This window comes from Podarcis gaigeae (genome assembly GCF_964106915.1).
Source record: "Podarcis gaigeae genome assembly, chromosome: 7".
NCBI lineage: Eukaryota > Metazoa > Chordata > Lepidosauria > Squamata > Lacertidae > Podarcis > Podarcis gaigeae.
The window spans coordinates 72,180,454-72,205,608 of record NC_139683.1 but is presented as its reverse complement, the minus strand read 5'-3'; the positions used below and the strand labels follow the sequence as shown (position 1 = coordinate 72,205,608).

At 42.8% G+C, this 25,155-nt stretch overlaps 1 protein-coding gene and 1 long non-coding RNA gene across 9 annotated transcripts in view; one reads left to right on the top strand and one right to left on the bottom strand.

Annotated features, from left to right (window-relative positions):
* The window catches only part of LOC310848415, a 667,736-nt gene that overhangs the window by 96,653 nt on the left and 545,928 nt on the right, over positions 1–25,155 (top strand). The window lies entirely within an intron of this gene.
* CDH10 (cadherin 10) overlaps positions 15,359–25,155 on the bottom strand; it is a 396,680-nt gene continuing 386,883 nt past the window's right edge. For 6 of the 8 annotated variants that reach the window (XM_083747260.1, XM_083747255.1, XM_083747256.1 and 3 more), the window contains 3 exons: positions 22,450–22,558; positions 20,759–21,010; positions 15,359–16,837 (listed from right to left, as the gene is read on the bottom strand). In XM_083747260.1, the coding sequence (XP_083603386.1) occupies positions 16,344–16,837; positions 20,759–21,010; positions 22,450–22,558 (855 nt within the window). In that variant the 3' untranslated portion in view covers positions 15,359–16,343. Of the gene's footprint in view, positions 16,838–20,758; positions 21,011–21,368; positions 22,344–22,375; positions 22,559–25,155 lie in introns of those variants that run through there. The other 2 variants (XM_083747259.1, XM_083747261.1) reach the window with 2 other exon arrangements.

Genomic DNA, 25,155 nt, shown 5'->3' with positions numbered 1-25,155 from the left:
AGTTGTGAGGGTGGGGGATGGGGAGGGGCCTCACAAGTGGAGTAGCCTAGGGCCTCTCTTCATCTAAATCTGGCCATGGCCACAACCATTTTCTGTCTCACATAGATTCCTTTCCTTAGTTCCCCTTAATGGTTCATCACCCGCGTTGTCTCCTCATGAGGAGGCTAGCCTGGCTATTCCAAGAATTTGAAGCCTTGATTGTTATTATTTTTTAAACAACAACAACTAATAATAATTGTATTGGCTTTTAAACAAATACAAATACAATAACCATTAACCACTAGATCCAGAGATTAGAAAGGTCTCAGCATATATCTTAACACCCCAAACTCATTCATTCATATATATGGCTCTTTTGATCCTTTGGCACTTGTCAGGGACATGTCTGTGAAATGATTTCAAGCCCTGCAGTTATGGATCATTTCACTCTTAGCGCAAAAACAGTGTGCCTCTTCATTCGCTTGCCAATAACTTGCTTCACGGTACGAATTGTGTGCCTCGGAAAAATTCGGTATGAACACTTTCTCCTACCCCATACTGTGTTGTTGTGACTTGGTCTGCCTGGGAATGAGAGAAGAAATGACCCAAGACAATCAGTCCCATTGTGTTGAGATCAAAGGCAGCGAGAAGCACCCGAAAAAATAGCAGCATGAAGGGAAATAATTGCTTGCATTCCCAGGAAGATACTGCAGGTGGTGATAGCATAATGGGATCTGTCCCATATACAATAAAAACCCATACGCATGTCGCACGGTGCTGTGTTTTTGATGCTGTAAAATAGGTTTGCCATACATCAGGAGAATTCCTGACATTTCCTGGTTTTTGGATGTAAGAATGGTGTCAGGGAAATTTTGCCGAAATGGCAAAATGTCAGCGAAAACCCAGATGTATGGTAACACGATGGAAAAAGCAGCAGAAACAGCTGCAAAAGCTTAAAAATACTATTTTGGGGGAGGGAGGTTTAGGGTCTTCCTAAAAAAGCTTTGCTGGTGTCAGGAATGTTACTTTTTAAAATATGGAAATGCTATATAAGAACTTGCTGTGATAGATCAAATTGACACCCGTCAGTCCAGAATTCAACAGCAACCAGCTAGATGCTTCTGAAAGCAAAGAAGCAGGCTATGAAGTTGTTCATCCATTGTTTGTCCTCAGCATTCGGTACAGTGGTACCTTGGGTTACAGACACTTCAGGTTACAGACGCTTCAGGTTACAGACTCTGCTAACCCAGAAATAGTACCTCGGGTTAAGAACTTTGCTTCAGGATGAGAACAGAAATCGCGCAGTGGTGGCGTGGCGGCAGCGGGAGGCCCCATTAGCTAAAGTGATACCTCAGGTTAAGAACAGTTTCAGGTGAAGAATGGACCTCCAGAATGAATTAAGTTCTTAACCCGAGGTACCACTGTAACTGGAATATACTGCCTCTTCATCATAGGCACTGAGCCCTAGGGCCCCTCATTTGGGGGCTTTTTTTTGTCAGGGGGCCAGGCTCCCCATTGCTCAGGGCAAACACAGAGCCAGGTGCAGAGTGACTTCAGGATGGCGTGCAAGAAGATCACATCAGGCTCCCTCCACATTTTTTAGAAGTTGGCGCCTCTGCTCCCCATATGGAGGTTTTATTTGGCTTAGCTATCATAGCTAATCGCTCTTGGTAGGCAAATTTTCAGAGGAAATGTCTATCAAAAAGTCATCAAAGGTAACTGGCACCGCCAGTGAAACCAAGGATGATGACGGGTATTTAAAATTCTACAATTCACAATTTCTCCTCTAAAGGACATAAGATATTATTGTTAAATACCATGGTGACTGGCACCGCCACATCTTGTGGCACTGAAAGCCGCACATAGACTTTGCAAGATTCTGAAGATGGTGACATCATGCATTTTCTTTTGGCTGTCCGTAGGGTTTATTGTCAAATTTGTGCTTCTTGCATTTGATGGCATATGATAATAAGGTCTTAAGACTTAAGGTCTAAAGTTGGCTTTTATAAAATGTTGTTCAGATACACCACACTGTTGTAAAACCATTCAGTTGAAAGAAAGAGGAGACATGGAAGCAAGGAGAATTTTGTTTTTCTGCAACCTGGACATAAGACCGCTGGGGATAATACCATTAGTCTTAATAACTCCATGGCTGGGGGTCTAATAAATGAGCGATGAAGACCACATATTGATGTCTTCTGAAAGAGAACAAAGTAGGATTTCTTGCATGGTTCTTTACGGTCTTATTTAACTTTGTACACTTGGTTTCCTTTGCTCTTAGTCAAAATGGCTGTCCCTAGCCAGACAACTGAAGCCTGGGAGCGCTTTTCTTCTTGATGAGCAATCTGCTAGAAGACCTGTGCCTCTACATGTAGGAAGGACTAAGGCCATCTGTCTATTAAAAGGCAACAGTTCAGGGAATGTCCCTCAAAGAAACCAGGCTGGCACATCCAACCCCCCTGTGGTGATAGCTGTGAAATGCACATTGTAAAACAAAAGATTAAAGGCAATGCAAAATGTAATATCTTTCCTGGTAATCTTGCCATTCCTGTGGAGAAAATTAGCATTCTCTTTTTTGGGGTGTCAAACTTCAATCATAAAGTTGATAGTTAACGCTGCAGGTGAACTCCCGATTTAGCATCCTTGTAACTAGAAGGTCTAATGGCTTTTTCAGATAATTCGGGATATGATCAAACCTTTTCTGTAGGAAGGGAGAGGTGGGGAGGAGGGGAAGGCCTGGAAAAGCAAGTCAGGAAGATTGGAAGCCGCCGATCAAAGGTGGTTCCTTTGCTTTCATGAGTAACACACTATTATTTCTGCAAATTGGCTACTTCTTCTTGGACCTGTTCAATCACTTCCCATATTGAAAAATGCAAGACAGTGAATGAGCAAAACTTTGAGAGTCAATTAATCTTATATCAAATGAATAGTACTTTGATATATAAATCAGCATATGCACATTTTATGCAAATCCCTGCTCACTCTCATTCCCTTTGTGTTAAGTGGTCACCCTGTATGTTAGGTATATTAGAACATTTGCTCCATCCCCATGTGGGATCACTAATACATACAATCCACCCTCCTGAAGTGCCAGTACATGATGTGTGGATTCTGTGGACAGGTTCCTAAACCAGAGCAACAGATTGTATGACATTATTTCCAACTAGTGATGCTAGTATTCATTTCCTTCTTTGCTCTAGACAGTGTGGTGTAGTGGTTAAGGGTGGTAGATTCGTAATCTTGGGAACTGGGTCCGTGTCTCTGCTCCTCCACATGCAGCTGCTGGGTGACCTTGGGCTAGTCATGCTTCTCTGAAGTCTCTCAGCCCCACTCACCTCACAGAGTGTTTCTTGTGGGGGAGGAAGGGAAAGGAGAATGTTAACCACTTTGAGACTCCTTTGGGTAGTGATAAAGCGGGATATCAAATCCAAACTCTTCTTCTTCTCTTCTCTTCTTCTTCTCTTCTTCCAGCCTCTTTTGTGAGGAGATGGAAGCAGTTGCAGAGGAAGGGGCTTCAGTACCTGGGGCGGTGGGGACATGGCACGTTGCACGTGGGGGTATGGCATGTCACACATGGGGGCATGGCACGTTGCACGTGTGAGCATCCCAAGGGGGAGGCATCCGCCCGTCCGAGCATCGTCCCAATGGGGCAGCGCCTGCCCGGGCAAGCCTCCCAAGGGGGAGGCGCCTGCCCGCGGCTATGTCACCTCCCAGGCTGGCACACCCACCCTTCCTCTGCCACTGGGTGGAAGAGACGAATGCATTTCAGAAATAACAAGAACTTAAGTTTTCACAGAGAGTCTTTCATTGCCCCTGCCCGCTGGCTCTGGGATGGAGAGTGAGACTGGAATCACAAAGTTTATAAAAGGGACTGAGCTGATGCCATCTGTGCCCCAACTCAGATATATATATATATATATATAGAGAGAGAGAGAGAGAGAGGGGGGGGGGAGGGAGAGAGAGAGGAGAGACATATATTCAATCTCCTGGAAAGTTAGATTTCATACAATTTCCAGGCTTCTCTCCAAGCCTAGCACTATGCTTTCTCTGACACCTTCAATCAGAGTTAAAGGAAATGAGGAAAAGCTGCAGGATTAGACCATAAAAGGGTTTAGATAAGCTTCAAATTTAATCAGGCACACTTTGGAGTGCTTATCAGAACTGCACCTCTGAAGTGTTTGAGGTTCACCCATCACTAACATGGGAGAAATGCGATAGAGGAAGCCATCTGTCAGTAATGCAATATGACCTTCCATTGTCACCTTAATGCTTAGTGTAGCTTCCTGCCCCCCCCTTCAGTAGTACGTTTACCGTAAGTGCAGTGCACCCACACAAAATGAGACCATTCAGTTTATTAGCCAGTGGTTGGAATTCGTAGTGTGTGGATAGGAGTAATTATTTTGAAATCGAGCAGCATCTTGAATCGGTGCTGGTTTATTTTATAATGTTCCAACGCTGTCTGCAAGCTCTACTGTTTGGTGCCAGAGCAGAAGGGCTGGGATGAGTGTTTCTTTTAACTTCTGGGCTGGGTTGCTGTTCACTTCATTAAATACAAGGGCAGTGAGCACAGGCTAAGGAGAAAAGTTACCATCAAGTGATATGCAATTAGCACAGGGGTCGGCAAACTAAGGCCCCCGGGCCGGATCAGGACCACCTGGCTCCTAGATCTGGCCCGCGCCGCGAAGCTGAGACTCCTGGCAATGGTAACAGGAGGAAGAGGCCGAGCGGCGGTGGCTCTGCCTGGTTTACCTCAGCGAAGTTTGATTGGCAGAGTCGCCACTGCTCTGCCTCTTCCTCCCACCACCGATCCTCACCCTGGTGCTCGTGTGGGCCAGAGAGTGGAGCAGACATGCTTGCTCTGCCTACCCGCTTCACAAGAAGCAGCGGCAGCAGCAGTGGTGGTGGTGGCAGCCCCTGGGAACGTAAGCGCACTGCCTTCGTTCTCTAGCTGGGGAGGAAGCCTGTTTCATGCCACCAGTCCTTTGGCGAATGAGGCAGGTGGCAAACCAAGAAGGCAGGTGGGGGTGGGGGGAGGACTACTACAAGGTCTGAGGGACAGTGGACCAGCCGCCTGCAGAAAAAGTTTGTTGACCCCTGAACTGGCATCTTTGTACTCAGCAAACAGATCCAAGGAGCTGTTGAAGATGCACATCAATGCAGCGAAACTGAGGGGGCCAACGACATGCTGACGTGGCATGTGACATTAACACTCAATATTGAGGGGTTCTAGCCTCCTCCTCAAGAACTTGGGGGGCCCAAAGCACCCCCCCAGCTAGCATGCTCGATTCAAATCAATATGGAAAATGCATTACCGAGATTATTCCCCCCCCCCAAATTATCTGTTTCGCTGTCATGACTTTGGTCTCCATGGCTTCCTGCTTCCTAACAGGTGTGCTGCTTTTACATAACAGTAAGTTTAGGGGCAAGGTGGCGGGGAGGTTGGTAGTGTGTGAACACACTGGTGGAACAACTCTTCCTGCCAGCATGTTTGCACTTATCTGACTTCCTTACTGCCTCATCCCCACCCCACCCCCTGGCGTTCCTGTATGTATGTATTTGCCTTAATTGTCTCTTACTGCACGTGTTTATACAGGTCCCGCTAATGTTCTAATTCGTTTACATGTATCTTCAAATAGTCAATAAATTTTCCCCGTTCTATTTTTAAAAAGTCTCTCTTCTTGATTTCTTATTCTTCCGGCAAGTTTAGCCATTTATCCATATTCTGTTACTTTTAATTGCCGATCTTCCTTTGTCAGAACTGTTTCTTCCTTCCATCTTTGGGTATAAATCATTCAAGCAGCCGTAGTAGCATACATAAACATCCCCCCCCCCCATTCACTAGGTACTTCTCTACCAATTATATCCAGTGCTTTTTTCCGGGGGGACACAGGGGGACGCATACCACAAATCATTTTGTGAATCTTCGTACTTTTGTCCATTTACTGTATTTATTTTTCATTATTTTAACTACAAAATGGTGATTTTCTTGAGTCAAAATGAGAGTACCCTTAAACATTTTTTTTTTAGAAAAAAGCACTGATTTTACCTAAGAGAAAATCTTCTGCCCCCCCACAAAAGTCTTAAACATATTTTTTTTAGAAAAAAGCACTGATTTTACCTAAGAGAAAATCTTCTGCCCCCCCCCCACAAAAGTCATCGTCATTGTTTTCTTTCAACTCATAAATCATTTCCCATAAAGCTTTTGCTGTCTTACATAACCACCACATACAGAAAAATGTAACTTCTTACATTTCGGACAGGTATCTGATTCCGACTGATACATTTTTGGAAGTTTGCTGGGAGTCAGATACCATCTATACATCATTTTCAAACATTTTCTTTTATCACATATCATGCTTCAAATCCACATTCCACAATCTTTCCCATTTCAATATTTTGCCCTATACCCCTGACGCTCCTTTAAATACCAGTGACCCACTTTGCTGTGAAATTAGCCCAGCAATTTTGCAACACGCACTGAGCTGCTTCTCTTTCTTGGGATACTTGGGGCTGGGATTCATTGGGTTCACATGTTAATGCATGCCTGTTTAGTTCACACAATTCATAAACTGAAATGGAGCTGCCCTTCTGAATCTGCCATACTCTGAATTTTGTGATGCAGTTCTTCAACCCAAAAACATGCACAGGAAAAACATGCACACGTAAGGGGAAAGTGCACACGGAAACAAATACAAGTAAAAATAAGATTTAAAAGTGTGCTGTGTTGTGGGAAATGGCTGCAAAAATGCATACGTTAGGGGAAATGGCTCCTGAGAATTATACCGGCTTTTCTGCTTTCAAAAAACATAATACTCAACTGGTGAAGAAAGGGGTCAAATGGAACTTATGGTGAGAAAACATGAGAAAGAGCTTGACTGATTCACCCATCCTTTCTGCCTTCCAACCCTCAAATCATCCTCATCTATACCTCCACTATTTCCCTGTCTCTTTACAGCTCTCCCTACTTTTCAGTCTCCTTACTATTGGATTTCAAATTATTTATTATATTTATAACTAAGTTTTTTCCTGTGTTTATATATAACAGTTGTTTTATATGGGTCTTTTTTAAATCAAGTTGTGATTCATAGGAAGTGATTAATAAATACTGGGTAGGAACCAAGTAACTTGCTTAACCAGTGCAAGGATTTACACTTGTGTAACAAAACTTCCCCTTTTTCTACCCACCCGCCATGCAACCTTTAAATCTGTTTTGGGTTCTCCCCAATCTACTTAAGAAGACATTAGAGGAGGTTAAAGGGTGATATGATAGCCATGTTCAAATATATAAAAGGATGTCACATAGAGGAGGGAGAAAGGTTGTTTTCTGCTGCTCCAGAGAAGCGGACACGGAGCAATGGATCCAAACTACAAGAAAGAAGATTCCACCTAAACATTAGGAAGAACTTCCTGACAGTAAGAGCTGTTCGACAGTGGAATTTGCTGCCAAGGAGTGTGGTGGAGTCTCCTTTTTTGGAGGTCTTTAAGCAGAGACTTGACAACCATATGTCAGGAGTGCTCTGATGGTGTTTCCTGCTTGGCAGGGGGTTGGACTCGATGGCCCTTGTGGTCTCTTCCAACTCTATGATTCTATGATTCTACACTAGGAGGGCATGGGGTTCTGCTGCATGCACTGATGAATAATGCCTGAAAGATAATAGCCTCTTCGTCCCAAAATTCTCTTTCTCACCTACCCTTCTTTTCCTGAATTTCACCTTTCCTTCTTCTTTCTCAAGGTCTCCCATTCCTTATCTTCCTAACTCCTGAGCATCTCTTCTCATGAGACTCTCCATCAGCACAAAAAGCACTTGACAAACATTTTGACCCAGCTGAATTCTTGAAGTTTTCAAACAGCTGGGAGGAAACACTACTGAAAATTGTTGCATTCCTCCTGTTGCCATCTTTCCTCTCCCATATTATGCCTCAGAATGAGGCTAGGCCTGGGGCATTGTAGCGAATGAAAAATGGTGGTCAGCCTGCCAACACAGTAGGGGGAGAAGGGTTTGAGGGAAGCAGATGTTCCACTGCTCCAGCTAAATGGTAAGCAACATCCCTGAGAAACTTCTAGAGAATTTCTCTTGCCCCATGAGGAGTTTGTGAAAACCCCAGCACAATGCTTCATCTCACCACAAATAAGGTGGATAGTTTTGAGAGGACATTTGCACACAGATTTACACGTGACTGAGCAGACTTTATAGTTAGCCCATAATGGTTTGGGAACACTGTGAAAAGCTGCCGCTCACTGCTGGCCATGTGCAAGATGAGATAAAACAGAACCATATTTGCATAAGTCTGACACCAGATAAAAGCCATAGTCTTTATGAGCTGAGGGACTGGAGAAATTTCAGAGCTGCTTCATCCAACTGTTCCTACTTTGATATCCCTGTGCAATTCCTGTCATCCTAATTAATGAAGTGAGTCCTGTGAGACTTAAAAGGATTCTGTTACAGAGACCAAATTGCCCTTTATGAAAGTTTTTGTTAAAAAAATAATAATTAAAAAATGCATTTAGCAAATGGGCTTGGGCGAGGAAAGCTGACAGCCTGGTATCTCCCTGGTATCTGTGTGATGTGTAGTCAGAACGTGGCATCAGGAGTGACTACGGTTTCCATATTTCAAAAAAGTACAAACCAGGACCTTCTGAAAGCTGTTGAGTTTTGTTTGTTTGTTGTTGTTTTTTCCACAAATGACTTGCCTAAGATCCAGAACAAAGTGCTGCCTTCTGGAAATCCCAGTAATGTCTGGGAAAATATGGGCATATGGCAGCCCTAGGAGTGGTGGGGAACACATGGCTTTCTGGTTACTGCCATCAACACAACTTCATGAAAAGGATGAAACAGTGGGGTAGTCTGCACTCTGAGGACACAACAGCAGAGCCATCTGGTGCTGCACAAGCCTCACTGCCACCTTGTCCCTCTCTCAGGTGACCTTGTGATTCTGTAAACTTTGGCCTTGTAGTAATAGCTAGGAAAGTCCTACTAATGATCCATACCATGATAGAACAGAAGGCTTTGTGCTACTTAGACCTGGACTATTGACCTTCATCAAGCTTCATCCCCAGATGAAGTTCTTTAATTTCGAGAGCCAAATAGACATGCTGCAGAGAAACAGTTGGGGACAAAAGGAAGGAACAGTTAAAGAATCTGAGTAGTAATGGTAGGAGGAGGCCAGTGAATCTGAAATATTGTCCCATTAAACTTTAATTAGTTTAATGTAAATGCCCAGTGCGCTTCCATCGTCACAAGTCCCACTACAGCTGAGTATTTCGCACAGCAGTTGAAGAAGGGCAGGAGAGGCAGTATCTTTTCAAAGAGGAGTCTTGGAGCATGCGGTTTGTAACTCAAAGATAAGGTTTATTTACAAAACAAAAAACAACCCTGGCGAAGAACCACACATCTCAGCAAACACGCCCAAAAAGGGGAGAGTGGGGGAGAACAAACACACAGGAGACTATTTATACAAACTCATGTTCCTGGAAGCCTAATGACCTCCAGCTGCTCAGTGATTAGAGCGTTTCTGCTACCCTTTAACCCTTTGATAGCAACAAATATGGATGCGTCAGAATGAACGATTTGTTGGAATTATGAGGCTGAACTCACTGATCAGAACTCCTTCATGTGATAATATTTTTACTGGTGTTGGGCACAAGTGTTATGGAGTTTCATGTGATGCTTACTGCTGAGTCATTTCTCCCCCCCCCCCCACGCACACATTATATTTATTAATTTTTCAAATGATTGCAAATCAAACTTAATTAAATTAATTTAATGCAATTTCTTAAAACCAGGTTTCATACTCCTGTTCCAAACATATGATCATCATTTCCACACATTGCTGCATTGTTTCTTATTTGGAGTCCAACTGATATCCTTCACTTCCAGCTGACCGTTCCCCACCACCACCTTACGAACAGCAACTCTGTTACATCTTATAAGTAGGCATACACATACACATACACATTATTGTTCCAGACCTGGTGTGCTGGGACCCGTGGCCATAAAGAACTCACAGAGTGCATGTCTGGTCTCCGCCATTAAAATTCTGCTCTGGAGTTCTTCCTCGGTACACAATTAAAAACAACATCTTTTTTCTCAAATTCAGCCTTTTTGCCAGATCTGTTCAGCTGCATTTCATTCACACTCCTGGTCCAATCCAAAAATAATTTTAAATAAAGTAAATTTTTTGGGGGGTTAATATCCTGCTTTATCACTACCCTAAGGAGTCTCAAAGCGGCTAACAATCTCCTTTCCCTTCCTCCCCCACAACAAACACTCTGTGAGGTGAGTGAGGCTGAGAGACTTCAGAGAAGTGTGACTGGCCCAAGGTCACCCAGCAGCTGCATGTGGAGGAGCGGAGACGCGAACCAGGTTCACTAGATTACGAGTCTACCGCTCTTCACCACTACACCATACTGGCTCATACACCATACTGGCTTATACACCGTTCTGGCTCATACTGGCACCATACAAGGCTGGTTCAGCCTTGGTTGAGAGGAGAGGGCATAGTAAAACCTTGTTAAATTCCTTGTTGAGCATCAATCGAAGCCTCCCTCTTCTTTTCCACGGTAACAGACAGGATAAAGTAGCAGTGGTTACACACGTCTCTTTATGGCTGAGTCCTTTCAGATGTTCCAAAGCATGGATAACTTTTGCTTTCCCTCCAAACATTTCCAGGTGTTGTCCAACAAAGGAAGTTGGGAATTCTGTTCTTGCTTTCTCGCTTGCCAATTGAGTGGCTATTTGGAAACAATGCATAGGTAAGCTATGGAATCCACTCTCGCAATATTTAGTGATGGCCACCAACTTGGATGGCATTAAAAGAGGATTAGGCAATTTCATGGAGGATAATTAGACTGTACCAATTATCAGAGGCAAAATGCCCCTGAATGCCAGTTGCTTGGAATTGCGGGTGAGGGGAGTACTGTAGTGCTCACTTTCTGCTTGTGGCAGTGACGTAACATGGGTTTCTGGCACCCGGGGCAGGCAAGCCACCCACGCTATGGAGTGAAGCAGGGCCATTGGAGTGAAACAGGGCCAGGCTGCACTGCCTGCCTGCCTGCCTGCCCATATATAAAAGCATATCTTTCCTATAGATGTCCTCTAAAGATTGTATTGTTACTTATCGCCTTGGCTCTGGAGTTGCATAAGTCCATTCCCTCCAACATTTCTCTGATGAAAATAGGGATGTCCTAAGGAACAGCGGGATGTTCCGGGGTCAAATCAGAAACCAGGATGGCTTCTGTCGATCAGGGAGTGTACCTGGGACACTTGGAGGGTCTGTGCTCACAAATATCAGGTGGCAGCCTGATCATCATATGGTTTCTCCATTTGCAATTGATTGATTAGCCTGGAGCGCTGTTTGAGGCGAGAAACATTTTGAGGTAAAGAAATTATCACCATGACAATTGCCCATGTGAAGTGTCTCAAAGTGCAAGGCCCAAATGAGATTTCAGAAAGAGAAAGCTGCTCTTTCAGGGGTGCTCCCCCTCCATAACATTTCATATAATTAAGGATCCAAAATCAGGCTCCTTTCACTGCGACTGTCGTCTTCAAAGGTTACTATGACATTTCCAAAACATTCTGTTGCACATATGAATGAACCATGTTTGTTCCTTTGCCGTTGCTATATCTACAACACCAGATCCTTTGGAATGGAACTTGACATTTTACATGGCAAAACAGATTTCTTTTTTGTTAATTAAATTTGAGGAATTAATGGTCTCAAGTTGTAATGTTTAATAAAGTATAAAACAAATATGACAGAATGCTTGCAGTCAAAGCAGCAAGGATCCAACTGTAGCACTTTAATAGCTAATCCTGAGGAAAGCACTATTATTGATGGGAGGTATATCTAAATAAGGGAGAAAACCTGATGTTCCAGTAAGGACAGTGGGAAGGCTGAGTTAGAAGGAGGTCTGCAGTCAGAGGAAGGGATTTGAGGTGTGTGGTCATTGAAAAGCTCAACCACCATTGCTTCTTATCCTCAGTTTCCCAACTCAGTATGGCTAAAAAGGGAGCATTATGGGGCCAGGGCGGGGGGCAACTAAATTGTCAGGGACAGTGCTGAGGAGCAGGAGGACAGTATAGATTTGGAACAGTGGTTTGCAGAGGGGCATAGTTCAGAAGGCAGAAGCTGGGAAATACTGGATGGGGAACAGCTAGGAGAAGAAACACTGGGAAACAGGAGATTAACAGATTCACTGTCTCTGGACAGCATTTCTCCACTCTTCCCAAGGTCAAGAAGAGCTCAGAAAGTGTCAGAACAGAAAGCACACAAAGCACTGATTGTGCAAACACAGATTACAAGACGTAGAAGTGATGTAGATTAATGGGGACGTAAGGGGGTGGGATCCATCACAGGGATTCAACCTGCCGACTTCTGATCGGCAAGCCCAAGAGGCTCAGTGGTTTACACCACAGCGCCACCCCCATCCCAGCCACACTAAATGAGCTCCATGCCTATACTTTAGTTTGTGGATGTATCTTGTGTAGGCTTGCAACCTCCCTTGCATGTTTTTCCAATGTGTATGGGTAGGGGGTCATCTCTACTTCCTGAAATTTAAAATATATTAGAACGGCTAATTCTCCTCTTAATATACTTCATATTAAACTGGCAACCTTCCCTCTCAATATGTTTGGCTTTGATAGCACATAAGTGTTCAAAATAATTAATCCTCATAAGCAGAATGGATTGAGCCCTCAGGTTAGAATCATGTCCATCTGAAGGTGTTCTTTGTTTTGGCCCTGAAGCAGGATATTTAATTTAGTTAGCGGTCGTGGAGTTCCTCATTCTCTGTGGGCTTAAGCAGTTATTGAAAAAATGATAAACGTGATTGAAAATTTGTACAGTGTTTTATTCCACTGCATGCACAGTTACAATATTTGTTTCAAATGACCATGGTTTGATTCTGTCTCTTCAGAAAGTTATTTCGTAACTGATGTTCGCTTTATAAGAAAAGGCAAGAAGATTTTCCCACCTCAAAAGTAAATAGTATGGATGAACATTCTTAGATTGAATTACTTAATGTAATTGCCAAATAGTAGTAGCAGCAGCAGTAGTAGTAGTAATAAATTTATTTTTTATACCCCACCCATCTAGTCATCAGGCAAAGTCAGTGAGTGATCCCTTGTCAAAAAATGATTGCTCATCCTTCCATTGACAGGAATATTCAACTAGAGAGTCACCAGCATTGTTAGATCCAAAACATGACATGGGCCAAACCACACATTCTGCTAATATAGTGGTACCTCGGTTTTTGAATGTCTCAGAAGTTGACGTTTCGTTTTTCAAACACCGTAAACCCAGAAATAAATGCTTCATTTTTCGAACACACCTCAAAAGTCAAACATGTTTTGCGGCTTCCGCTGAGTGCACGATCCTGAAGCTTAGCTGTCAGCTATTGAGTTTTCAGTTTTTGAACATTTTGAAACTCGAACGGTCTTCCGGAACAGATTACATTTGAAAACCGAGGTACCATTGTATACTATACTACCTCCAAATGGTTCTACAAGGGTGTCTCGGCTACCTCTACTGCACTTAACTTCATCCTCTCTTCCAACACACATCAGAACTGCTAGATTCAGGCTGTTGGTGGAAGACAATATATCTGCAGAAACCTGCTTAGAGGAGGAAGTGAAGTCTCTCGACTTGAGCTAGGCCTGTTCTAAATGGTCTTGTCTAAATGAGCACCAGATACAGGTGGTAAAACAAAGCACATTAGGAGGGTTGGAGTCCTGTGCCATCACCATGCTGATGTCATCTAAATCCACTTTTCTGAATCACAAATCAGGAGAGGTTGTACATCCGAATCATGAGGTCTTAGACTAGTGTCTGGACACAGAGGTGTGCTGGATGACTGAATCCTGATAAAATGGATGTCCTGTAGGTGTGTGTGTGGTTTCTGGGTTCAGAAGTTAGGCATCTTACTTGTCCAGGATGAGATTGCACTGCCCTTGAAGAAACAAGTCTGTAGTCTTGGGGTGCTCCTAGAGCTATCATGTCACCACAGGCCCAAGTAACAAAGAGCCCCTTATTAGCTTCAGTTGGTGTACCAGCTACAGCTTTTCCTAGGTGGGAATAGCTTGGCCACAGTGACCATTGTTATCTTTGTGTCTTAGTTACTACAATATGCTTTTTGTGGGGCTCTAGAAGCTGGATCTAGCTAGGCTGTTGTGTGATGCATCTGGCTTCTGCCATGTAACACATTTAATGAAAGAACTGTATCGGCTGCCATTTTGCTGTTGGATCAAGTTGAAACTTTATGTATGAATAAGCCCCTGAACAACTTGGGACCAGAATACCTGAGATAATGGCTTCTTCCATGTTGACCTGCCCAAACACTGTGTTTACCATCAAATGACCTCCTGGTTATGCCACAACTTGCAGACATGCATCTGCTACCAACCATGAAGAGGACAGCCAAACTCTGAAATAGCCTTCCCCTAAAAAAAACAAAGAATGTGTACCAATTGTGTTGCAGTTCAGGATTTGCTGAAAATATGTTTGCCTCACGGTTTGATGGTTCAGTTGCTAGGATTTTAAGCTTTGGGTAGGGTTAGCATTTGCTACACTCCAATTAGTTCTGCTATTAAATTCAGGGTAAATTGTTCTAGGCCAGTTTGGGGTAATCTGGCTCATCGGCATTCATCAATAGGAGCAACATGTTGAATGTAGCCCCTCCCTCCAAGCAAACATACCTTCTGCTGAGTAGTTCAAAGCTGAATCAGGGCCATTATTTGAGATGGCTTCTTATATTGGTTAAATAATGGGATCCCATTTTTTCGTTTCCTTCATACCAGATTCCCTTGTGGAAGAGCTAAAGTGTTGCCATTTCCAGGCAATATGGTCGAGAGTCAGACCAGCGATTAAACTGGGTTGTGATCCTAATCCTATATCCATTATTTGCCTGGCAGTAAATCCCATTGTAATACATAGAACTGCACTTAAGCTAACATTGCAGTATAACTAGTATACAGCCACTAGCTGTATTGCATGAATTTTTTTGCATAGTTATAATGGGATACACATAAACTCACATACATTAGATGGTAAGGATTGAGTGGGAGCCAGCTTCAAAATGAGGTTGCAATTCCTTAATATTTTCAAGGTCAGTGATTCTATTTTTCTTCATAGATATAGATATATCTATCTGCTGAAATTTCCCATTGAGTTCAATGGGGCTTATGTGCACTTAATTGCAGCTGCTATTAGATGAGTTCTGTTTTACACTATGATTTTATGCTTGGATTATATTGTATTTAAATATTTGTGAGCTCCTTGGAAGGACAAGTGGTCCAGAGATAACAAAATAATTGTGTATAAAAGCACAACCCTCTAAACTGATAAAAGGCCATGTTCTTTATAAATCAGGCAGGCAACAATATCGTTATAAAACTGGTTTATTTCTTAAAAATAAATACAAAAATATAAATATAAAACATTGGCAGATAGAATCTGATGAAATGAAGTTGCACAAAGTTTTTTTTTTCTTTTTTAAACCAGCTGCATATCACATTAACACCACGTGTATATTTTCAGGGAAATTTGTAATGTACAGAATAGGGACATATGTTTTCTTCTTCTTCCAGGGCCACAATCTCTAAAAAGAAGTGCACAGAGGTTCTGTGCATTCATTTTAATTGTTTTTCACATCCTTTTTCAGAAATTGCACAAACAGAACCCACATACTAGAAGTGCCACTGAAATTTCACCTATAGCAAAATTCAAAGAATTTATTGGAAAATCTGATGGGTTTTGCACAGTGGGCTGTTATTCAGAAGATTAATTTTTTTGTAACAGAAAAAGAAGCCCCTTGTTTTCTAGGCATGTCGATTCTGGGGAGAATGCTCCCTATGCAAGATTTTGGAAAGCTCTCCAGGGGTCTTGTGTGGGCAGTTCCTGAAAAAGAAATAAAATTCTAAGGAAAAACATAGGAGTGCATGTGGAACGTGCATTCATGACCCTCTGTGGATCACGGTCTGGGTCTTTTAAAAAAGCTGTATTTGCAAGTGTAGAACATGTATTTAACAAAAGCAACTCAAATTTATGGTTGCTTGGGAGATTATAAACCTGCACAAAGGTAGTGTATCCTTTATTTCATAAATTGGACCACACTGAATTTCAATAGCTTTGGCTTTTGAAAAGGGGTTAAATAAAATGCTGTATATATTCCATGTGACATTCTACAAGAAAGAATAAAGGACATTAATGAGCAAATTTGAAACGAAACGAGAAAGAAAGGAAAGGAAAAAAACCATTGTGCTGAGTGGCAGGAAAACGTTCCTGAACATCAAATATTGTCACGTGGAGAAGGTGTCTGTAAAGTTACTTCCTCTCAAATGAACAAAAACTGCATATCCTACGGTCGGTTAGGAAGTGTCTTTATCGCTTTCGCCTCCACCATACATCTCAGCAAGCTTATTAAACCGAGGCCCCCATTCCTTGAGGTAATCATAGTTTTGGTCTCCCTCAGTAGTGCCAGACTCTAAAGAACTCAAGGATTCAGCTATAGAATCATTTCCTTCATAGGCATAAGTTGCCAGGGAATCGTACGGTGGCGCAGAGGGGTCATTATCATGCTCTTTCAACCTTTGGTTAATGAAATCCCGGACATCCGTGTTATCTGGGGCAGAAGGAGTCCTCCGTGGTATAAATAATGTTTCCGGGATGATATCTCGGCGTAGCTTCTTATCTTCGATAGCCGCAGGATTCCTCAGTGTGCCAATATCAAAAGCCTGTGTGTCTTCTTCTCCACCACCTTCATCATTATAACTCACAATGTTGTCTCTGATATCTTCCTTAGACAAGATCAGAGGCTCTTTCTTTCGCTGCCTCTTTAGAGCCGCAAACAACACCACTATAACTTGGAAAAAAGAAAGAACACCATTAAGAAGGAATTGCAGTTTGCGATACTAACAAACATGTCTGTCGTGTCCATCTTTGTTATTATTATTATTATTACTATTTTTTACCAGCTCAGTGCAAGATTTCAGCCATGCGCTATTTGGTAATGCAGTGGTACCTCGGTTTACAAATGTAATCCATTCCAGAACACCATTCAAGTTCTGAAACGTTCAAAAACTGAAAACTCAATAGCCGACAGCTAGGCCTCAGGATCTTGCACTCAGCAGAAGCCACATGGCATATTCAACTTCCAAGGCGTGTTCGAAAACCGAACCATTTACTTCCGAGTTTACGGCGTTTGAAAACTGAAATGTTCGTCAACTGAGATGTTTGAAAACCAAGGTACCACTGTACTCTATGATGTATTTGGCATCCTGTATCAAATCAGCACACTGTTGTTGTGTGTTTTTATACCAAATATATGAATATTGGACCATATTGTTTCAAAAGTCATGTGCCTGCCCCTCTCTCTGCCAAGCGGTGGCAAGAGCCCAACCATGCACTTGCCAAAGGTCTGTCCTTCTTTGGAGAATTGAATGTGCAGCAGAGACTGCTATGCCTTTAAGAAATATGGTTTATTAGCCTTTTTACACCCTCAGTCTGCATGGAGGGAGTCCAGATCTCATGGTATGATCATTTCAAGAGGCAGCAGGGCAAGCAGCCTCCCCCAAAGATGGATCTCAACTCTTCTTCCTGCTTCTTCCCAGAAACCCTTTTCCTGTCCCCTCAAACATACACCCTTGCTAACATCTCACTCCCCAGTGGGCCATCAACACCTTTTGTCATGTTATCAAGTTTGCTTTTCAGCCAGCCAGCCAGGCTGGTTTGCGTAAGTCAGCCCAGGAATTCCCTATCTGGCACAGTTCTGCACTTTAATCCATATCCCAATTATCGTATTTTTCGCTCTATAAGACACACCAGACCATAAGATGCACCTAATTTTTGGAGGAGGAAAACAAGAAAAAAAATATTCTGAATCTCAGAAGCCAGAACAAGAGGGATCACTGTGCAGTGATCCCTCTTGCTGTTCTGGCTTCTGGGATAGCTGTGCAGCCTGCATTCGCTCCATAAGATGCACACACATTTCACCTTACTTTTTAGGACGGAAAAAGTGAGTCTTATAGAGCAAAAAATATGGTAGTTGAAACCCTGGCATGTATGGGGTTTGGGGGCATTACCCCCTTAAATCTATAACAATATTAATCTATGTGCAACCATTGCTAGAAACCTACCAAGAAACACCGTGGGGGATTTGTAATCCTGACCCTTGATGTCCAGAATAGATGAAATGAGAACATATGAAATTCCTTGGATGAATCAAACCAAGAAGGTCAATCTGTTTTGTTTTTTGCCGCAATACTTCTGGAAACTCACAGGAAGGGTGTGAGGTTTCATTATTTATTATTTATTGCTCTAGCAATGAAGATGTTGTTATGCATTTGCAAGGGCACAAGACTCCCCTAAATTTAATGAAAGCTAGAATTTGGCAAATATTTAGATTATGAAGGGAAGATGCCAGGCCAATGAAAAATGCAGGTTGAACCAATTCTTCTGTTCAGAAGATTGCTGACAGTGATGCCATTAAGAACCCAAAGGCAGCTAAGCACCAGGCCATTAAGAACACTTGACTGTGTAGATGCCGTCCTTCTTCCCAGCTGAGAAGTGGACAGTAATAGAAGAACGGAGAGGGTGATGTTACCAGGGGTAACAGAGTGTGTTTGGAATCAAGTTTGCTGAAGCTATGAGAGGAACAACGAGAGACACTCTTGGGGTGTCATGTTCTCCACGCCCTCCACCAAATCTCAGGTTGTAAATATGTGCAAAAATAAACCATATTTCATAAAGACACGGCAGTCTCCTCTGTGCCTCATTCCCAAGAAACACAAACCCAGGTTAAGTGCCAAGACCCCTAAAATATGGCTTCTGCTCGGGTGAGATTGGGGTGGCCTGTAACAAGGTATTTATTCTGAACGTGGATGTTTCTCTTAGCTATCCTAACAGCTGTTGAGAGTTCTATCCCCCTTGAATAAGACTAAACTTTTTTTAAAAAAAAAATCATCTGTATGCCATCACTGCATATTTTGGTCGTGAATTCCTTAGATTACTTATGCATTATGTGAAAGAATTTCCTTTTGTCTGCCCAGAACCTACGGCAAGTGCACTTTAACCAAATACTGAAAACAGTCTGCCCAAAATAGCCTTCTTCTTTTTTAGTGCTATAGTCTGTAAAATGCAACACTTAACTAATGCTTCCTTTGTTCTTTTGCTTCGAAAAGTAGCTGCTAATTGTCATTTCAAACTTGACAGCTGTTCTTTGACATATCCCATCTCGTTTCCCTCAGATCTGCTTGCTGAAGCAGGAACTATGCCTTCTTTTGAGGAAAGAAGTGACAGCAAAGCTAATTGGAAATCCACAGTTAAAAAAAAAGTTTAATTGACCCCATAATCCCTATTAAAGAGTGTACTATTTTCAGCTAGGGTGGCTTGGTGGGGCTGTTTTGCGCACCTGACCTCTGTGTGGCGAGTCACTGCAGTGTACTGGGATGGTAAGGAGGGGGCCAGGATGGAAGAAAGGTTTTTGCAATGCAAATTTGCCAGCAGAGCCAGTCACCTTTCTACTGGCACCATTTCCCCTCCCCAAAGCACTGCAATTGGTTCCACCAGCCAACAGTAAGGTAAGCAGCATAGCTTCACCGTGAAATCTGCTGCTGACTATTTTAAGTCATTCACTCATTTCTTCATACGTTGCACAATTTGTTTACGCGGATAAAGTATTCCTAATTTAGGCTGAAAAGTACCCTGGAAGTTTATTTTAAAGGAGGGGGTAGGAAACTTAGGATTTTATTATTGTTATTTTGTTAAAGGAAGAAAGAGAGAGAATAACAGAACTCCACTCGAGCTTGTTATCTCCAAAGAGTAGAGGCTGATTCACACTTTTAATTCAATTTCCTCTTTTTCTTTTAAGGTATGGCAGCATTTCTTCTCGTCTGCTCTATCCTTTACTCTCTAATGCAAAAGTTGAAAAAAATGAGATGCTCGATTCACCAAATGATTCAGAAATAAATGCGTGAATCTTGGAAGAGGCACACTTTTTATTCTATGTGAAGCTCTCCAGAGAGGTAATGGTGTGTGCATATTTTATATCTATATATAGTTTTAATTCTATGAATGTTCAATTGTGTTGGGTTTTTTTTTAGTTGTTCCTATTTTTTCACTAAGTAGCCTTGATTATTAATGTCCTGGGACAAAAATGCCTCAAATTTGATGCCTGTGGGCACCTTGTCGCCCTCAGACAACCGACAACCCCCTTGTTGCCCACCAAGGCCTCTAGACCCTCTCATTTTTTTTGTTAAATAGGGATGTTCTTCAGTTTTACTTTTTGTTGTTGCTTGGTTGGGGTTTTTTGGTGGTGGGGATGTTGCCTGTTTCACTCATTCATCCATTTGCTTTATTTGCTTTTCTTGCTCTGTATAAATGTATTGCCTGTTGTTTGGGCTGGTTCTGAGCACCGCCAGTTTTTCTTCTTCTATGAAATGGGTGTTTTGTGGTGCCCACAGCAGTTGCCTAGATTTCCTAATGTGCCCATGCACCCGACAAAAAGGTTGGCGATCTCTGGAGCAGCAGCTTGCAAGCTGGAACGTGCTGAAGTGGTTATGCAGTTACGACTTCATCTGTGCCGATAAGATAATATTGTACCCTAATCCAATTTCAGGGACAATCAGTGTATCAATTTGATTACTGAAAGGTGGTGACAAGTACGAAAGGCTGCAAAAAAAAAAAAAAAAAAAAAAAAAGACTGCAGGATGCAGCTTGGCAGGGCCAAATATCTCTTTATAGTGCCATTTCATTCAGCAAAGAGTAGTGTTCCCCTGCAACTTACCCAGGAGAATAATGATGCAGAGCAGAATGGCAATGAGCGCTCCTGTGCTAAGACCTGCTGGAAGGAGCAAAGCTTCAGCATTGCAAGACTGCATGTTCCCCCGGCTGTCGCAGGCGCACACCCGAATAGTCAGTGTGCCAGTGCTGCTTTGGATAGGGTAGTCGTTGTCGGAGATCACCACTGGCAGAAGGTAAGTACTGATTTCGTGCCGGCTAAAGCCATTCCTTCTCGTCAAAATCCGGGCAGTGTTATCTAGACGAGTTAGCCACAAACAATGTACACATTACAACAAAACCACAGAGCTATGCACTCAGTGTTACATTAGCAGAACTTGAACAGACTTCCCATTAAATATTTCCCCTGAAGCAAGCAGTCGGCTATCTTGTGTGTGCAGCCTTCTGACCCAAAGCCACAGTTCCACGTTTATTGACATTTCCCCTTGCCATTGTCTTTTAAATGAAGAACAAAAACCCTCACAAGTTTGTCATTAATAAAGCGAGCTAGCATGAATAATATTCAAGGCTTCAATGTTCCCCTCCATTTCCCCTTCACTCAAAAGAACCAGTTTGTTTCCTTAATGAGCAATTGTTATTTTTTTTTGTCCCCTAACAGGAATTGAGTGGTGTGGGACATGGGAAGTGACTCCATAATCGCTGCATCATAAACAAAAGGCAAAGAAAACCCCAAGAAATGTCTAGCTAACCCCATAGACAATCTGAATGATTGAAGGTGCACACTAGTAACTGAAGGTTTTCTGGATTAAGCTAGGTAGATGACAGATATCCATTATTGGATCTCTCATCTCTGGAAAAAATGGTGGCTGATGTGCTGCTGGGGGATGGATCTATCATTGACTATAGTACATGATGATTAATCACAAGCAAGAACAGTATACATTCACTGATCACATACTAGGTAAGACTCTGCCGTCATACCCTGCTTGTGGGTGTCTCAGAAAACAAAAAGTAAAGTAAAGGTAAAGGACCCCTGAACGGTTAAGTCCAGTCAAGGCGACTATGGAGTTGTAGCACTCATCTCGCATTCAGGCCGAAGGAAGCCAGCATTTGTCCACAGGCAGCTTTCCGGGTCATGTGGCCAGCATGACTAAACCGCTTCTGGCACAACGGAACACCATGACGGAAACCAGAGCACAAGGTAATGCTGTTTACCTTCCCACTGCAGCAGTACCTATGTATTTATCTACTTGCACTGGAGTGCTTTCAAACTGCTAGGTTGTAAGGAGATGGGACAGAGTGATGGGAGCTCATCCGTTGCAGGGAATTCAAACCACTGACCTTCTGACTGGCAAGCCCAAGAAGCTCAGTGGTTTAAACCCAGGGGGTCTCAGAGGTACCCAGCTGGACACTGTTGGAAATTAAATGCTTGAGTAGGTGGACCAGCCCACCATTTTGCTACTACAAAAATCATTGTGGAATGGGAAATAAGAGTTTGTCTGGAGCTAATCTACGGCAACTTGAAATGACGGGGTAGGTTTTGCTCTAGAGCACTGTTCAGTGGTTCAGTGGGCCAGAATAGTGCCTATCTGTCCTTTGAAAATGAGTTGAAACATGTCTTTATTTCTATGCTGTGCTTCTGAACCCAGTTACCTAACTACACAAAAATGGGAATACTCCGGAAATGTGCACGAAGAATCACTCATCTCACATCCCGAGATGTCTTATTCATTATACCTTCATTGTCCTGGACTGTGAAATTTGGATTAACAGCAGCTAAACTGAAGAAAAACTTTTGTCCTCCGAGGGGATCATCTTTGTCAACTGCACTTATGGTTTGTATTAGCTGCAGAGAAGGGCAAGGAAAAACAAGTTGACATTTGTGAGAAGTTTGTCTGATTGCTCTGAGAAGTACAAGTGGCCTTGAAGGACGCTTTCAAAATATGTTTCTGTGTTTGCATGGTACGTAACATTTATCCATCCCAAACAACACAGTAAAGTCAAATGCACATTACCGTACATTGTTTACTTGGTTTCTTTTTTATTCCCCAGAGCTTTGGTAGGCAACTGGAGGCCCAGGGGCGAAATCTGGCTTCAGAAAACTTTGCATTTTGCCCTATATCCTTTATGGTCTCTCCCCCCCCCCCCCAAACACACAATTATTCACTTGATCTGCTTTCTTCCAAAAGGAGATATAGGCAAAGAACTCTTTAATCTATCTTCCTGCAGTGGGAACACGTATGACACGTTTGGATAGTTTATCCTTGCCCCATCTCCCACAATGTTATGCTTTTCAACTCCTCTGCACAAGAAAACAGATGGGAAAATGTAGTGGGAATGCCTAAGGGAAGAACTTGGGCTACCATGATTCATCTTTATGCAAATCAACTCCAGATTTATCTTAACTATGATTTACTGAAACAAACCAACTTCAAACTCTGATTTATGAAGCCAACCTGTTTAAATGAGCCATAAGCTGAGATTAATCACAGTTTAGGCTTCACATGTAACACTAAATGGCGGTAAAATGAAATTTTCCTCTCTCCTCCTTGCGGCTGCATTGAAAAAGGAGAGGGAAAGCAAGAGTAAATGAAATCAAGCCTTAGTCACATAATAATAAACCATGGTTGGATGTTCTATTCAAATGATTTTGTTATGTCAGAACCTAAACAAACTGCAATTAATCTTAATTGTGAATTAGGGAAACAAGCCAACTTTAAACATTGGTTTACAGTTCTGGTTTGTCCCCCATACTATACTTGAGGTTCAGCTAACCACAGTTTCTGGTTCATACATAATTATAAACCATGGTTAACTCAAATCAGAAGCAAAAGTTTCTGGCCTTTTTGCAACCCCAGCAATGGAACTCAGTGGGTGATATTGGGCCAATAGCTGTCTTTCAGCCTAATTTAGCACATAGGATTGCTGTGAAGATAAAATGAAGAGAAGGAGAATCATGTGTGCCACTTTGTGCTCCTTAAAGGCAAGACAGGATAGAAAAGTAATAAATAAATGCATAACTCCCAACTAAATCAATATGGAAGAGGAAATTGAAAGTCTTTGCCTATTTATCCATTTGGGAAGAATGCAGTTGTGGACACAGTCAAAAGCTACAGACTCTTTAGCCTTTGTTCAGTTCAAAATATGAAATCTGTTGAAAATTAGTTGTAAACCAGAAAAATCAAAAAGCTTTTTTCTGCCCCGCACAGGTATGTGACTTGCAATTTGTTTTGTAGCCTGGTCATATGTATTGAATTCAGCAGGCATGACATAAACTTATGACCTTAAATGTGGCATGGGAAGTCATGTAAATACATCTAAATCTTACTCTATTTGTCACCCTATATTTGAGAGCTTATATCGGGGTTTGGCTAAAGCAGCGGTTCTCAACCTGTGGGTCCCCAGATGTTGTTGGACTACAACTTCCATCATCCCTGAGCTCTGGCTAGTTTTTTGGGGGGGAAATAAAGGGGGAAATTATTTTTTCCCCCAGGCACGGGGCTGGGGCGGGGGAAGCCCGAGCTTCCCCCGACCCCAGCCCCCAGAACAGGCAACTCTCCGCAAGCAGCAGGAGCACAGCGCAGGGCTCCAGTGCCTTGGGGAGAGGTGCGCAGTCTGGGGGATGCTGGGCTCAGCGCGCCCAGCCTTTGGCATGCAGGCAACTCTCTGCAAGCTGCGGGAGCCCAGCGCAGGCTCCCACAGCTTGCGGAGATGTGCGGGAAGCCTGGAGAGCGAGAGGGGTCGGTGCGCACCGACGCCTCTTGCTCTCCAGGCTTCAGCGAAAGCCTGCATTTGCCCCATAGGACGCACACACATTTCCCCTTCATTTTTGGAGGGGGGAAAGTGTGTCCTATGGGGCGAAAAATACGGTAATAGAAGCAATGTCACAGTATTCTCCCTGCCAATTCTGGCAAACCCTTTAAAAAATCCTCCTCCCTAAAGGTGAGGATGTGTGCCCCTCCATCACCCCCACAAAAGTGGAAAAGCAGTTTGGGGGAAGGGGTGATTTGAGCAGAAAAACAGCAGGAAGTGAAAGAGTTAAGGTGCCCCTGTCCTCTCACTCTTCCCATTTTCTTTCTCCTCAGGAGGCACAATTGTGAGTTGCAAGAAGCCCTAATGGCCGGTACTTTGCCGCTCTTGAAGGCAAAGTCATTTCACATTGATCCGAGTACAGTTCAAAGCATCTCCTAAAGAGGCAAAGCAAAGCAAATGTTTGTCCTTCTGATGCAAACAACTTTTTATGCTGTTGTGTGATTTGCCCACAGAAAGTCTTTTGAGATAAAAACCAGCATTTGCATAAAAATAGGAGGCTGACAGTGATGTTTTAGAACACTATCCATGTCAAGTCAAAGCGCAATTGAGTTATGTAGCAAAGGATGCTTAAAAAATGATTACAAATTACTGTTTGTAACATATAACACTTTCCTCCATGAAGGCGGCACT